Source organism: Podarcis muralis, chromosome 8 (assembly GCF_964188315.1).
Source record: "Podarcis muralis chromosome 8, rPodMur119.hap1.1, whole genome shotgun sequence".
Classification (NCBI taxonomy): Eukaryota; Metazoa; Chordata; class Lepidosauria; order Squamata; family Lacertidae; genus Podarcis; species Podarcis muralis.
In genome coordinates, this window is record NC_135662.1 from 86278106 (window position 1) to 86292204 (window position 14099).

Consider the following 14099-nt stretch of genomic DNA (forward strand, 5'->3'; position numbering starts at 1 on the left):
CCAGAGGGTGGCAACTCAAGAACGAGCCTTTTCTGCAGTGGCTCCCTCTCTGTAGAATGCTCTTCCTAGGGAGGCTCGCCTGGCGCCTTCATTACATATCTTCAGATCCCAGGCGAAAATGTTTTTCTATAGCCAGGCCTTTGGCTGAAGAACATTCTATGGCCTTTTAAATGTGTTTGTAGGAGGGAGGAGGTTGTTGGTTTGTTTTTGTTTTTCTGCTATGTATTTTGTGTTCTCCTTATATATTTTTTATGGTTTAAATTGCCCTCTGCTCTTTGAATGAAGGGTGGTACAGTGGTACCTCGGGTTAAGAACTTAATTCATTCTGGAGGTCCGTTCTTAACCTGAAACTGTTCTTAACCCGAGGCACCACTTTAGCTAATGGGGCCTCCTGCTGCTCCCACGCTGCTGGAGCACAATTTCTGTTCTCATCCTGAAGCAAAGTTCTTAACCCGAGGTACTATTTCTGGGTTAGCGGAATCTGTAACCTGAAGCGTTTGTAACCTGAAGCATATGTAACCCGAGGTACGACTGTATATAAATTTGATAAACAAGTAAACAAATAAAATAATTACAAAGATATCATTTACTCATACAGAGAAAAATGAATATACACTATAAGCACAGAGATAAAAGAGGTGGTGACAGATAACCGGATTTTTAAAAAGAAAATAATACATCAAATATGGCAGAAATACTTTTCTGAGTCTGATGTAATCTGGCTCTCTTAAGGATGTAAAAATCTACAAGTGGCCCTTGAGTGATTTGAGTTGGGCCCTCAGATTTAGCTGATGAAGAACGTTGCAAATGTGCACTTGAAATGCATGTTCTTCATCAGAATTGTGTTTGAGAAAATAAATAAATGCTGGACCACTGAGACTTTGGACAAGGCGGCATTGCCAGGGGCTCTTTGGAAGACAGAAGCAGCAGAGACCCTGTGCTAGCAGCATTTCCTCCAGCAAGGACAGGCTGGCGGTAGGGCAGTGAAGGCAGCTTTCTCTCTCACTCGCTTGGCATCTCTCAGGCTTTCTTTTCTTCCTGGTTCTTCTTGCAGGTGTGCCAGGAGCAGAATCTCCTCCTCTTCCTCCAAGATAATGCTGCATTTTCAGCGATGGTCATGCAGCCCTTTCAGCCGGCAGGAGCTGACCAGGTGGTAAGAAAGAAGCAGGTCCTCCCCAGCCCTCGCCCAGGAGGAGAAGGGTGTCTTTGGACAGGGGCTGCTAACAAGCCTATTTCTTCCCAGACTTCTCTTCTGCATGAAAGTGGCAGCAGCCTTGGGGAGAGCGGGTTAGAGAAGGAGGCACGTCGCTGGGCCGCTCGAGCAGCCAGAGATTACAAAATAAAAACCGTCAGTGAGCAGGTGAGCAGCCAGGCTTTATTTCCCAGGAAACACTTTCCATGTGATAGGACTTGTCCATGAAATTAGAGAGAATAATCCCCTTTTTCTGCTTGTACTTTTATCTTCTGCATTATTTGGGTGGATGGATATGAACTGGGAATAGCATAAAATCCTGTGAAGAGTTAATCCACTCATCGGTGTCGGGGGGCAGGGTAAAATGAACCCTGTGAAGAAGAAAAAACAGTTCTCTTCCTGCTTAGATCAAGAGAGCAGGGTTTTTGTGGGGCTCCAGTCCTTCAGGACCTTGTGGTTACTTTCACTGGCAAGTCCCTTTCCTTCCCTTCCCCTTTGGGCAGTCTCCTTAGAATTGGGGCCCTTTTTCCCTGAAAGAGGAGGAGCAGCTGTCAGAAATGGAAATGGAGGTTTCCAGGCAATTTATCCCCTTCCTCTACTGAATAAAGCTTTTGTATTTCTGGAGCTGCCAGAGGAGAATCTATCAAACTCCTTGGAGTCCAGGGGATGTTTCCCCAAGACAGGAGCCCAGCCAGTTATTCTGTTCTAATGATCTTTTCACTCTGAAAAGAAGAACAGACTTCATCCTGTTTAATGATTTCACCTCAGCAGCCACAAAAAAAAGTTCTATAATTTCATTAAAGAAGACGTGGCCTATTGCAAATTTTGACATTCCTGTGGCTGTTCTAATTTTAAGGGCCAAAGACTGATGCAAGGTTTCCTTCAGGATTCCTGAGACAAGATAACAGAATTTGCCCTGAGAATGATGCTAGGATCACTTAAGTATTCAATATTGGGTTGAGCAGGTTCTACAGAGAATGGAAGCCAGGAGGCAGCAGGCCCCTGAGGCAGAGATGACCACCATGGAGAAGAGGATGGAGGAGATAAGAGAGAACCTACGGAAGGCTGAGGTGCGTCTGACTGCAGGCTGCCTGTGCATTTTCCAGAGTGGTCAGCAATGCTTGTCTGTCTGAAGCTGTCGGCTTTGTGCCATCGATATCCCTTGCGGGTTCCCAGCATTTGTGTCCTGTATGTGTGCTTTCTGGTGCTTTTGCTGACTTGACGGCAAATATTGCAGGAGTGAAAGGAGCAGGCTGCATTGCCCAGGAGAAAAATTCCAGCTGAAGGTAGCCAGCCCGTCACCCCATTTGACTGTATTTTATAGCCAGGGGGCTAGAATCTCCATGCTGTGTAAAGTTTAACTTGTTGAAGAGGTGAAATATAGGCAGCATCCCAGAATAAACAGGTTTATGCATCATCATACTGAGACTTTGATGTTTTATCCCTTCTGATGCAGTTAGCCAGTCACAGGTGGATCTACATTTGGAAAATGATTTCCGCCAGCTTCTCATCTCCATTGCTCTGCCTTGTGTGTGATAAACCAGATTTCAAACAAAGGAAATTTCTGTTCTTTTATTGAGGGAAAGGAGGGTATAAGATGCTGTGGAAAGGAGGGTGGGCGAATGCATGGAGAGAGCTCAAAATCAAGAGCAGAATTAGATTCCTAGGTTCAGAACATCAGGAGGTACCATTGCATTGGGTTCCTAAGTGTTTTGCAGGCAAACAGCATGACTGGCTCCTGGCCGGCATGTATAAAATGTGCATTTTAGGTGTAAACAAGAGCTTGTAGCGCCCAGTGGGATTCTTGCCTTTCCCCTCCCCCTTTTTTTGGACAGACCTCTACAGCAAAAAAACAGAACCCCAGACAGAGGGGTGGAGAGGAAAGCTCCATCCAGCGCCATTGGTCCTGTGTGTATACGTGTTGTGGGACTTTGCATTTAAAAAAGAGAAAGGAAAAGAAGGTTGGGTGGTAACTGAGGAGGGGCAGCCTTCTACCCTGCCTTTGCTGCCAGGGCATTGGCTTCTGGCTGTCATTCAGAGGGTGGCATTCTTGGTGCTGAATGGCATTCCTAATCTGCTAGCTGCTGCTTTTCTCCATTTGAAAAACCAGGCTTGTCGTTTCCTTTGTTCTGATTGCGGCTGGATGTGACAGTTGTTTGAGGAAGGAGTTGCTGATTCATTGCTTGATCACAGGACGGTTCTTGCCCTCTCTTTAGATCAGCAAGGTGAAGGCGGAGGCACGGCTAGCTCTCCTGCGTCAGGCTGGCCTGGATGTCGACACCTGGCTGGCAAGCAGCATGGGGCAGGTGCTGGACGAAATGGAGCAAGAGCGGCGGCTCAGCGAAGCTCGCAGGTCTGAGAGAGGCTCCACTCCGACGGTAAGCGTTGCCTCTCCCCAAAGATCAGCCCCCAAGCCCTTGGAAAGAGCTGCGCCCCCACCCCAGGCCCTGTGAAGGTTGCTGCATCACTCAGACACGTCCTTCTGCTGCATGGGAACAACACACGGAAGAGGCTTCTGTGCGGCTGGCGGTACATCTGAAAAGGGCATCTTTGAGACACTAGTTTCAGGGAAAGAGAGACTCTTCAGCCCATGGGCTGCATTCTCTTGCCCAAACTGGGACCATTCCCCCTGCTTGACTGAAGTCTGTCTTGGGGACAATCTTGGCAATAATAATAATTTATTATTTATACCCCGCCCATCTGGCTGGGTTTCCCCAGCCACTCTGGGCAACTTCCAACAAAATATTAATGTTTAACAGACCACTGTATTTTAAAAGCTTCCCTAAACAGGGCTGCCTTCAAATGTCTTCTAAAAGTCTGGTAGTTGTTCTTCTCTTTGACATCTGGTGGGAGGGTATTCCACAGGGCGGGTGCCACTACCAAGAAGGCCCTCTGCCTGGTTCCCTGTAACTTGGCTTCTCGCGGTGAGGGAACTGCCAGAAGGCCCTCGGCGCTGGACCTCAGTGTCCGGGCAGAATGATGGGGGTGGAGACTCTCCTTCAGGGCAAATATTCCCATTCCCCATTCTGTTTGTGATGTGGTGTTTCCTTGGAGTGGAACCCTCTCCCCCCCCCCCCCCCAATGATCTGAGATTCTGTGTCTTTGGCCTGGAGCTGCCTTTTCTTTATATTTGATTGGCCTGTCATTTTAGCTTCCCATAGTTGACAGTCATAAATCTTCCATCAGGCAGAAGACTTTGATCTTGCAGAGTTTGATGACTATGACGACAACACGGAACTGTTTGAGGACACGAGGCCAAGTCCAAGCATGGTTCGTGCTTATCCTTCATCCTGCAGAGTATTTTTCCCATACCAGGTAATACTTCTTTCTTCTCCTAAATATGAATTGCTGCTTGCAGCATGCCCTTCACCTTAATTTATCATTACAAAGCTCAAAAACCACTTTTAGGTGGCTTTTCAGGGGCTTCAGCAAGGGCACTGTCAGAATTTTGGGGTACCTTAAGCAAGAGACTCTCCAGCTGAGCTTCTTAACAGCAAGTGATGTAAACGATAACAAAGGGAGTAGAACTGGGAAAATGGGATAGATGTTTGCTAAATGTCTTCACTCCCACACATACCTGGATTTTGACAGTGATTCCTCGTGTCTTACACTGTACCTGGAAATCTCAAACAGTGGCACATTTGAGACATAACAAATCATGGCTTCATGATGCCGGAATGAGCATAATAATTATTTATTTATTTATACCCCGCCCATCTGGCTGAGTTTCCCCAGCCACTCTGGGCAGCTTCCAACAAAGATTAAAAATACATTAAAACACCAGTCATTAAAAACTTCCCTAAACAGGGCTGCCTTCAGATGTCTTTTAAAGATAAGATAGCTGCTTATTTCCTTTACATCTGAAGGGCCCCACTACCGAGAAGGCCCTCAGCGCTGGATCTCAATGTCCAGGCTGAATGATGGGGGTGGAGATGCTCCTTCAGGTATACTGGACCAAGGCCATTTAGGGCTTTAAAGGTCAGCACCAACACTTTGAATTATGCTTGGAAACGTACTGGGAGCCTGTTGCTTTCATGCATGGGGAGGAGCCTTCTGGTTTGCCACAAACCATAAGCAGAAGCTTCTAATCTCCTTTCCTCACCCATGAAAGGAAGAAAAGAACCTTATTCCTCTGAGGCTCATGACTACTCCTTCTCATGGCGAGAAACCATGGCTGGTCACTGATTCCTGAGTGAGTCAGGCTGCGTCTCCAGAGGGCCTGTTATGGGTCTCTAGGCCCTGCTCTTTGTTCAGCCCAGCTGACCTTTCACACCAGCCATCCGCACAGAACTCTGTTGTGACGCTTGGAAGGCAGGCTGCTGCTGCTGTGGACTTTGTTGTGACTCTGCGTGTGTTCTTGCCTGCCAGGCCTGCCAATCGGACGAGCTCTCCATTGCGCAGGGTGAGGAGCTGGAGGTCATTGAAGACGGCGATGTGGAGGAATGGGTCAAGGTTCGTATAAGGAAACTGGGTCAGGTTCCTCTCTGCTACGGGACTTGGAAAAACCTTTGGTGAAAATCTGCCTCTAGGGTGCTAAGCAAGAGTATGAATGGGTGCTGAGCAACTCTGTAAGGCATGCTGGAGATGCTTGGACACATGGAACCATTGGGCGTCCCATCTCTGGCAGCAATGGCAGTGCCAAGACAGAAGCTGAGCACTTTGGAGCTAAGAGAGCAGAACCCAGATTGTAGCCTTGGGGGCAGGCTGGCTGTGTTCCCAGCCACACATGGTAGGAACGCACCAGGGCAAGCTTGTTCAAATATGTTTCTTAGTGTCACTTCTCCTACCTGACTTCAGGCGCGTAACAGTGCAGGAGAGGTCGGGTACGTCCCTGAGAAGTACCTCTTCTTTATGGATTCAGTAAGCAGGGAGCACCCAGCCCCAGATGGGAATCCCCAGGAAGAGTCCTCTGATGTGGCCTTGGAGAGGGAGCTGACCAACATCATGAGCATGGGCCTGATGCTGGAGCCTGGAGGTGCGTCTCGCTGGGGGGCTGCGGGGGGCAAATGCATGGCGGTGTCAAGATATGGGCCTGGCATAGCTTTTCTGCCCTGCCCGTCGGATCTCCTGTGATACAAATCCAAGGGAGCCTCTGCCCAACCTGGCTAGTGGAAGAGGCGGCCTGCCTGCACTTGAAAGGGTTCGGTTTATATACGCTTTTTATCCTGTCCTCCCCCCAGCAGAGTAAATGGCTGCTGCTCCCACCTGCCTTGTAAGACCAGTTGTGTCCTGTGTTTGTTTGCAGCTTCCCTGGTGCGAGCCCTTTATGACTACGAAGGGCAGAGCTCTGAGGAACTCAGTTTCCCCGAGGGAGCCATCATCCGAGTGCTGCCCCGGGAGGAGGGAGCGGTAGATGATGGCTTTTGGAAAGGAGACTTCAATGGGAGAATTGGAGTCTTCCCCTCATTGGTTGTGCAAGAAATAACTGGCGCGCAAGAGGGAGCGGAGCAGGTGAGTCCCAGGGCGGCCCAGGAAGGGCAGAGCAGCTTGTCTGCCTCCTTATGGTTGGCAGGGCCCAGGAGTCCTGGTAATAGTTACTGGGATCCACAGATATAGACACCTCAGCACATGCCCCTCCTGCCTCCGGGGAGCATGTCAAGGCACCCTAGAAGCTTGGGGCTGAGGAGGTACCGTATTTTTCGCTCAATAAGACACACCACACCATAAGATGCACCTAGTTTTTGGAGGAGGAAAACAAGGAAAAAAATATTCTGAATCCCAGAAACCAGAACAGCAAGAGGGATCTGGCTTCTGGCATAGCCTCTTGCTGTTCTGGCTTATGGGATAGCCGCGTGCAGCCTCTCCCAGGCAGCGGGATGAAGGCTCCCCCGAGAGCCGCACTCCCTTTAAAGAGCGCGTGGAGCGTGTGTGTGGCTCTTAGGGGCTTTTCTCCCAGGAGGGAGGAAGGCAGCCCTTCTCCCTCCTCAGGGAAAAGCCCCCAAGAGCCACACACACGCTCCACGCGGCTCTTTAAAGGGAGCGCTGAGCAGATCCTCCCGCCTGCATTTGCTCCATAAGACGCACACGCATTTCCCCTTACTTTTTAAGAGGGGGAAAGTGCGTCTTATAGAGCGAAAAATACGGTCGTTGAGCAGTCATGCAGTGCTTCAGAGGTGCTCAGAGGGGAAGCAATCTGTTTTATGATCTAAGGATACTCATACCAATGCCTTGCTAATTTGGAGGCCACAATTTCTTTCTGGGTTTGGCAGCCGGGTATAAAGTTATTATCACCACCCCTGCCCATTCCCCAGCTAGAGAGGGGGCGGCATCTTGTTTTGATGTCATGCTGAGCATTAGATGCCTCCAGAATACAGCATGAGCCCTCGGAGCATGTGCAAGGTGCTCTTTTCTTCATTGTTGTTCCAGCTGAGCCCTGCTGAGCCTGGTTCCCACTCCCAACACAGGGTTGTGGGGACACACTCGGCCCACATTCATTTTTCCACTTGGTGTCTTAGAAGTTTGCTTCGCTTGCTTTGAGTCTGACGGCAGCTTGGCTTTCTTGTTTCAGGAGCTGCTTTCACCATCTCCCCCAGCCTTCTCCCCTCCAGTCCTTGACCATGCAGCTCCTCCAGACATTCTGCTAACAGGTGAGTTACTTGAGAAACCAGCATCTGGAGTCTTTCCCCCCCACCCCACCCCACAAAAATGGTGGTTTCTGGAATAGTCTAGTTGTGTTAAGAGAGAAGTGGTGATATGTACAGATCTCTAGTATGCTGTGAAAACATGTTTGTGTTTCTGGAGAAGTGGGATTGAGAGAGAGAGAGAGAGAGAGAGAAAGACCAAGTTAAGGGCTAGGATGTCAGCAGTCCTTCGCTGCTCTGCCCCACACGAGTGTAGTCATTAATGTTTTTATGTGTTCCCAGGTGGCTGGCAAGGAAATGTGCAGGATTCCCCTGACCTGAACGCACCACGCATTCGCCCAGTAAGTTGTTGCCCATATGCCGTGATGGGATGGCCTCGGTCTCCCTGTCCTTTATCCCCACCACTCACAAAAATGTTCATTCACATATGAGCATCCTAGAAGGCAAGTAGGTTATGATCTAATCTTTGACGCAATTTGACTAATTATTATGAGCATATTTATCTCTCAGGTAGAGAAAAAAGGCAGAATGTTCCATTTTGGCCAAAAAGGGAGTGCTCAGTCCTTTTAGAATGATCTTACACACAAGTGGGGCTTTGTAGTCAGCGTTGCCTGTTAGGTTTGTGTTCTACTAGAACCTTAATAAGAATTTATATTGGAGAAACTGAAGGTTTGAACCCACATTACAGGAGGTAACCAGAGTTTGCCAGTCTTCTGTTGGGAGGGAAGAAAAGTAGAGTGGGAAGATAAAATTTGAGGTGATGATAATTTTTGTATCCCACCCATCTGATTGGGTTGCTCCATCCATTGTGAGCAGCTTCCAGCTGAATATACAAAAACACAACACAACATCACACATTAAAAGCTTCCTGATACAGGGCTGCCTTCAGATGTCTGCTGAAGGTTGTATAATTCTTGATCTCTTTGACATTGGATGGGAGAGAATTCCACAGGGCAGGTACAACTACCGAGAAGGCCCTCTGCCTGGTTCCCTGTAACTGCACTACTGGCTGTGAGGAAACCACCAGAAGGCCCTTGGAGGAGGATTTCAGTGTCCGGGCTGAATGATGGGGGTGGAGACACTCCGTTAGGTATACAGGGAAGCCATCTGGGGCTTTAAAGGTCAACACCAATACTTTGAGTTGTGCTTGGAAAGGTACTGGGAACCAATGTAGATCTTTTAGGACCAGTTTTTATGGTCACGGCAGCCATTCCCAGTCACCAGCCTGGCAGCCACATTCTGGAATAGTTGTAGTTTCCAAGTCGCCTTCAAAGGTAGCCCCACGTAGAGCGCATTGCAGTAGTCCAAGCAGGAGATAACCAGAGCAGGTACCCTTCTGGTGAGACACTGCACAGACAGGTAGAGTCTCAGCAGGCATACCAGACGGAGCTGGTAGACAACCGCCCAGGACACAGAATTAGCCTGTACCTCCATGGACAGCTGTGAGTCCAAAATTACCCCAAGGCTGCACACCTGGTCCTTTAAGGGCACAGTTAACATATTCAGGACCAGGGGCTCCCCCACACCTGCCTGCCCCCTGTTTGCCAGAAACAGTACTTTCGTCTTGTTGGGATTCAACCTCAATCCATTGACCACCATCCATCCTCCAACTGTCTCCAGACACTCACACAGGACCTTCACTGGTTCCAGTTTAAGCAGTAGGTCGAACTGGGTATTATCCACATACTGGTGGACACCCAGCCCAAACCCCCTGGTGATCTCTCCCAACGGTTTCATATAGATGTTTAAAAAAACATGGGAGATAAAGTGTAACATAAATGTCAGCAATACTCCAGACTCCTTCTGATGGATTTTGAGAAAAACACCAATAGGGTCCTAAGCTTGCCCCTTTGTGGGCATAAGACGCAGTGCGAGAACTTTACACCCTTCAGAAATGCTGCCTCCCCCCACCCTTTCTTTTTAGGTTCGGGCTCCCCCGCCTCCACCATCGAAGGTTCCAGAAGATGACTCGCTGCCCAGCCACGATTAAGTCCACATCTGCCGGGGACTTGGCTTCCCAAGAAGGCTTGAGCGCTTTGGGGGCTGGTGGGGCCACAAGCAAATCCGTTTCTGCTTGGAGTTCTTGGGTGCCTCTGGCTGCTTTTGAGCCTGTGCTCACTCTTCCAGCACCAGCAAGCTAGCAGTGGGACGGAGGTGCTGAGAGGAGCATTGCTGCTGCTGCTGCTACTGCTGTTGCTCCTGCGATGAGCTTCTCCACCTCAGCACATGAGTACATGCTCAGATGGATGGACTGCACCAGAATGGACTTGCCAGGGAATGTTGAAAACAAGTTTGTCGTTCTCTCTGCCCTGGGGTTGAGCCCCACAGCGTAGGACCTAGAAACGGCAAGTTCTGTTGGACTTTTACATTCCTTGGACTGCTGCTTGAGACAATGCCAAGCATTTCCTTTTTTTCCTGTTCTGTGGTTTGAGATGGGAGCAGGTCTCTCCCTTTGCTTTTAATGCTGCTAGCTAGCATCTGTCTGCACTTTGTCTGTCAGAACTATTGACAACGGCCGGGTCTGCTGCTCTTCTTGTAGCCAGCAGTTCTTTTGCTGTCCCTTGCTGAGTGAGCTGGCGCCTGTGCTGCGTCTTTGAGAGGCAATAGATGGGCAGGTACTGACCAAATAAACAGACACCATTCTGCACATCTTCAGCATCTTTAATAGGGTTAGTTTTTGTTTACACTGTACTTAAACATGAAAAGATGTAGGGCAAAGGCAGAGGTGGCCTTCGGTCATGGCTTAACTAGAACACAGAAGACTAGAAATCACAGGGTCTGGGGGAGTGTTTAGTTGGCTCATCTCCCAAGCCAGGTTCTGGTCTCCTAGCGAGGGGGAAAGCCTATCCGGAGCCACGAGAGTCTCCAGGATCTGTGTTGAGCAAAGCAGCCCCCACCCCCACCCCATGCAAGTCCCCACACATACCACATTGAGCCCCACAGCAAAGGGGCTCAGAGTTAGGTGCTATTTGGCTGCTTCAAAGAGGATGGTGTGGTTAGTAGACACTAGAGCAGGATCTTTGCAAGGATTTATCACTTAGGGGAGTGCCTGTTTGTAAATATTGCGGTCTGAGGCAGAATTCACGTTTCTTCTTGTGTAACTGCTGCTCCTGAGTTGTAATTCTAGCTCCTCTGATTGTCGTGTGTGAATGCTGGAAACCAGGGAGGTTACCCTGGGTCCAGCTACCTGTCTAAATGCAGCCCCCAGGGCCACTGTATTCCCTGGTCAGGATGGGAGTGGACACTCAGACTTTAAGCCGGCTAAGCTGAGTCACAGCTACGAGCAGAGCAGGCGATACCAAGGGCCTTCTCCCCTTAGTTCAAAACTCGCTCCACCCACATTGGCCAAGTTCTCTTCCTGCTGTAAGCAGTAGCTGTATTTAATTTTTTTAACACTAATCGTTCACTCAGACCTGACTGGCATGCAGGAAAATGGGCTATTGCTGAAAGGGCAGCGCCTGGAGCAGGATGTGAGAAGGACCCTGAGATACAAATCTGGGATTCTTCAAAGCACCGCAAGTTGAGCCCCAGCATGGAGAAGAATGGGATTCTTACCAGCTCAGGCATACCGGTGGGTCCCGCCATCCCACCCCACAAGTCGCATGGTTGCACACAGGGGCCTTAGCAAAGCTTTCAACAGAATGAGGTTTCAGCAAGGTGGATAACGCCACAACACGGTCCCGTTCCTGCGCTCTTCCGCTGCTGCTGCGTGAGTAGCTGTTGCAATGGGGATGAGGCTCTTGCCAAGTGTCATAGTTCTACTAGTGGAAGTGGCACATCCTTGCCAGGCGTGGTGTCGCTCTTCTGGCCCAGGCGTGACTCGTTCTGGCCGCCTACTTCTTGCAAACCTAGTGTTGGCTCTGTGTGCATCTCTCTGCTCTGCAACCCTGAACGTGGAGCAGGCAGTGCTCTGAAAGAAAACGTTGAAGGAAGGAGCGTGAACAGAAACGTCTACCAAAGGCAAAGGATAGTGGTAACTGCCCTCCATCTGGAAGCAGCCAGAGTTCCACTGCAACTTTTCACAAGGGGTTAAAAGGATGACTCCACCATGCAGCCCATAGTAGTAGGCCAGAACAACAGTGATGGAGGTGCCTCCCCCCCCCCCCCCGTGGGTGGCAGGTGGGCAGGAGGGGTCACATGCTCCTCCATCCTCCTGTCTCATGAGCAAGTGAAGAATTGCTCTGTAGTGTAGGAGTTCTGGCATCACTTCCTGCTCCTGCCCTCAAATGCTAAAAGAAAGCTTGCTGAGCTAAGTCCTCAGGAGCAGGATCTGACCATTTCCCTCCTATTTTATGTGGCAATGCTAATCCTGCTTCCCCCCCCCCCCCAATCCTCCTGGCCGGTTCAGTCTTGGTTCCTGTGACCTTGCTTTGTTGTCGCTTCCATTGCTGCTTGTCCAAGTAGATGTCTTCTCTCTCACTCTATTACAATAGGGCTCCCAGTCATTGTTCCCACAGGGAGACTTGAACCCTTCTCTGGGTGGGGGCAGGCGACATGGGTCTCCCTTTTCTCACACAGGGTAAAAAACTGGCTGCATGTTAGGACAGTGATCCCTTTCCTTGCCCTACTGTGTGCTGTCATCCTCGCCCTCCACCAAGAAAGGTTAACACCCTCTTGCCTCCTGGTATGAACCGATTCTCACTTTTGGTTTGGAATTTCTGTTGCTACCCAGACCGCCCACCCTTGCTTTCCAGCAGCTGAATTTCCATCTTCATGTGGTAGGACTGAACTGCCTCTCTCCTTTTTCTCTCATACTAAGCAGCTCAGAGTCTGTTTACTGTGACATGGTTGTTAGAATAATTCATATTTTTCTGTGTGAGCCCCTTACATTGCAATCAATCAATAAAACACACACACACACACCTGGAAGTGTTACCCTCCAAAAAGCCTTATCCCTGTGGTGGGATGTGAACCCTCCTTTGGGGCAAATGAGGAGCCCTATAACTTCTCTCGGCCTGCACATACCTCACAGGGCTGTGGATCTGACTGGTAGTTTTAACTAAAATGTCACTGCTTCTAGGTATGTGTGGAACTGACCATAAACGTGGTAAAAGGGCTGTTCTTCTGCTGTCCACACTGGGGCTGCCAGGGAGTCACCTAAGGAGAGCCCTGGATCTTGTGGGTGCAGCAGGCATATGTGCTTATGGGCCCAATCTGATGAGCTATGGCACTAGATCTGCTGGAGGAATCACCGTGAATGCCTGCCAAACAGGTCAATGCCTGCCAAACGGGTCAATGGCTATCATCACAGTGTCCCCAACACCATTCTTCGTTGAGTGAGAAGATAGGTGCTTAAAGGGTGAGGAGGTGAATGATGGTGAAAGTTGAGATCTCCTGTGTTCTGCGTAGGTGGAAACCCTAACCTAATACTTCACGTGTCCCCGGAAAGAGTCTGGGCCTGGTACAGGGATAGCTATCTTCCCCTGGGGAGAAGCAGTAGACTGGCAGGCTGTGAAGCTTCCACCTCAGAGCAACGTGGCTCAGATTGCTCTGGTGCCTGGGGAGGACAAAGAGAAGCCCAGAGAGCAGCAGTCCCCGTCTGGTTTCCGTGTGCCAAAGAATCCCGTCACCTCTTGCCAGTCCAGTAAAAGCAGAGCTACTCCCGTCCTGCACATTACATACTTTGTCAGCCAGTCTGGCCTCCCCCCAGCATAACACTGGGAGCAGCTTTGTGGCGACACTCAAACCCTCAGTCCCAGCTGTTGACAAGCAGAGTGTGGAACTTACGTCACATGGATACTCCTGGGTCCTGCACCACCAACCTCTGCTCCTGGGAGAAAAGAGGCGAGAAACAAGCAGGGAAGGGGTCACACCAGCAGCTTACGTTACTAGAAACCCCAGAAACCCCACAACATGGCACCTAAGGAGCGGGGCAAGAGTGGCAACGAGGCTTCTAGGGGTCCTGGAAGAACACCTAGGGTTCCCTATACTGGCTAAGATTTGGCCAGATGGTCTATGACAACAATAGCAGGGGGTGGGAACTGGGTAGGCCGTATGAGTGGGAGAGAGATGCCAGTGCCCATAATGGTGGGCATAGGTGCCAACTCCCTGGGGCCCCTGGGTGCCTGAGCACCCACAAAATTCCCCATGAAGGGGCCGGGCACCCACAAATTTTGGTGCCAGGGCCAGGCACGCTACATGGTACCCACGGCCCCGGGCACCCACAGTTGCAGGGCCAAGCTGGCACTCCTGATGGTAGGCACTGGTGCCAGGAGTTGCTTAGGAATCATGGCTCTTCCTAAGCATGTGAAAACCCCCAAGGAGATTTACAGGTAGGAGCTAATTGGCACTCACTGAAGTCTTATGAGGTAGATATGGGATTCAGC

The 14099-nt window shown here is 49.9% G+C and overlaps 2 protein-coding genes across 8 annotated transcripts in view; one reads left to right on the forward strand and one right to left on the reverse strand.

The window, feature by feature from the left end:
* FCHSD1 (FCH and double SH3 domains 1) overlaps positions 1–10422 on the forward strand; it is a 23501-nt gene extending 13079 nt beyond the window's left edge. For 3 of the 4 annotated variants that reach the window (XM_028738169.2, XM_077933463.1, XM_028738170.2), the window contains 11 exons: positions 1055–1153; positions 1244–1360; positions 2158–2262; positions 3409–3570; positions 4379–4507; positions 5561–5644; positions 5990–6167; positions 6438–6643; positions 7701–7779; positions 8056–8114; positions 9698–10422. In XM_028738169.2, coding sequence (XP_028594002.2) covers positions 1055–1153; positions 1244–1360; positions 2158–2262; positions 3409–3570; positions 4379–4507; positions 5561–5644; positions 5990–6167; positions 6438–6643; positions 7701–7779; positions 8056–8114; positions 9698–9763 — 1284 coding nt within the window. In that variant the 3' untranslated portion in view covers positions 9764–10422. The remainder of the gene's footprint in view (positions 1–1054; positions 1154–1243; positions 1361–2157; positions 2263–3408; positions 3571–4378; positions 4508–5560; positions 5645–5989; positions 6168–6437; positions 6644–7700; positions 7780–8055; positions 8115–9697) is intronic. The other variant, XM_077933462.1, reaches the window with a different exon arrangement.
* The window catches only part of RELL2 (RELT like 2), a 19902-nt gene continuing 16216 nt past the window's right edge, over positions 10414–14099 (reverse strand). For all 4 annotated transcript variants that reach the window (XM_028738173.2, XM_028738171.2, XM_028738175.2 and 1 more), the window contains 2 exons: positions 13501–13543; positions 10414–11683 (listed from right to left, as the gene is read on the reverse strand). In XM_028738173.2, coding sequence (XP_028594006.2) covers positions 13502–13543 — 42 coding nt within the window. In that variant the 3' untranslated portion in view covers positions 10414–11683; position 13501. The remainder of the gene's footprint in view (positions 11684–13500; positions 13544–14099) is intronic.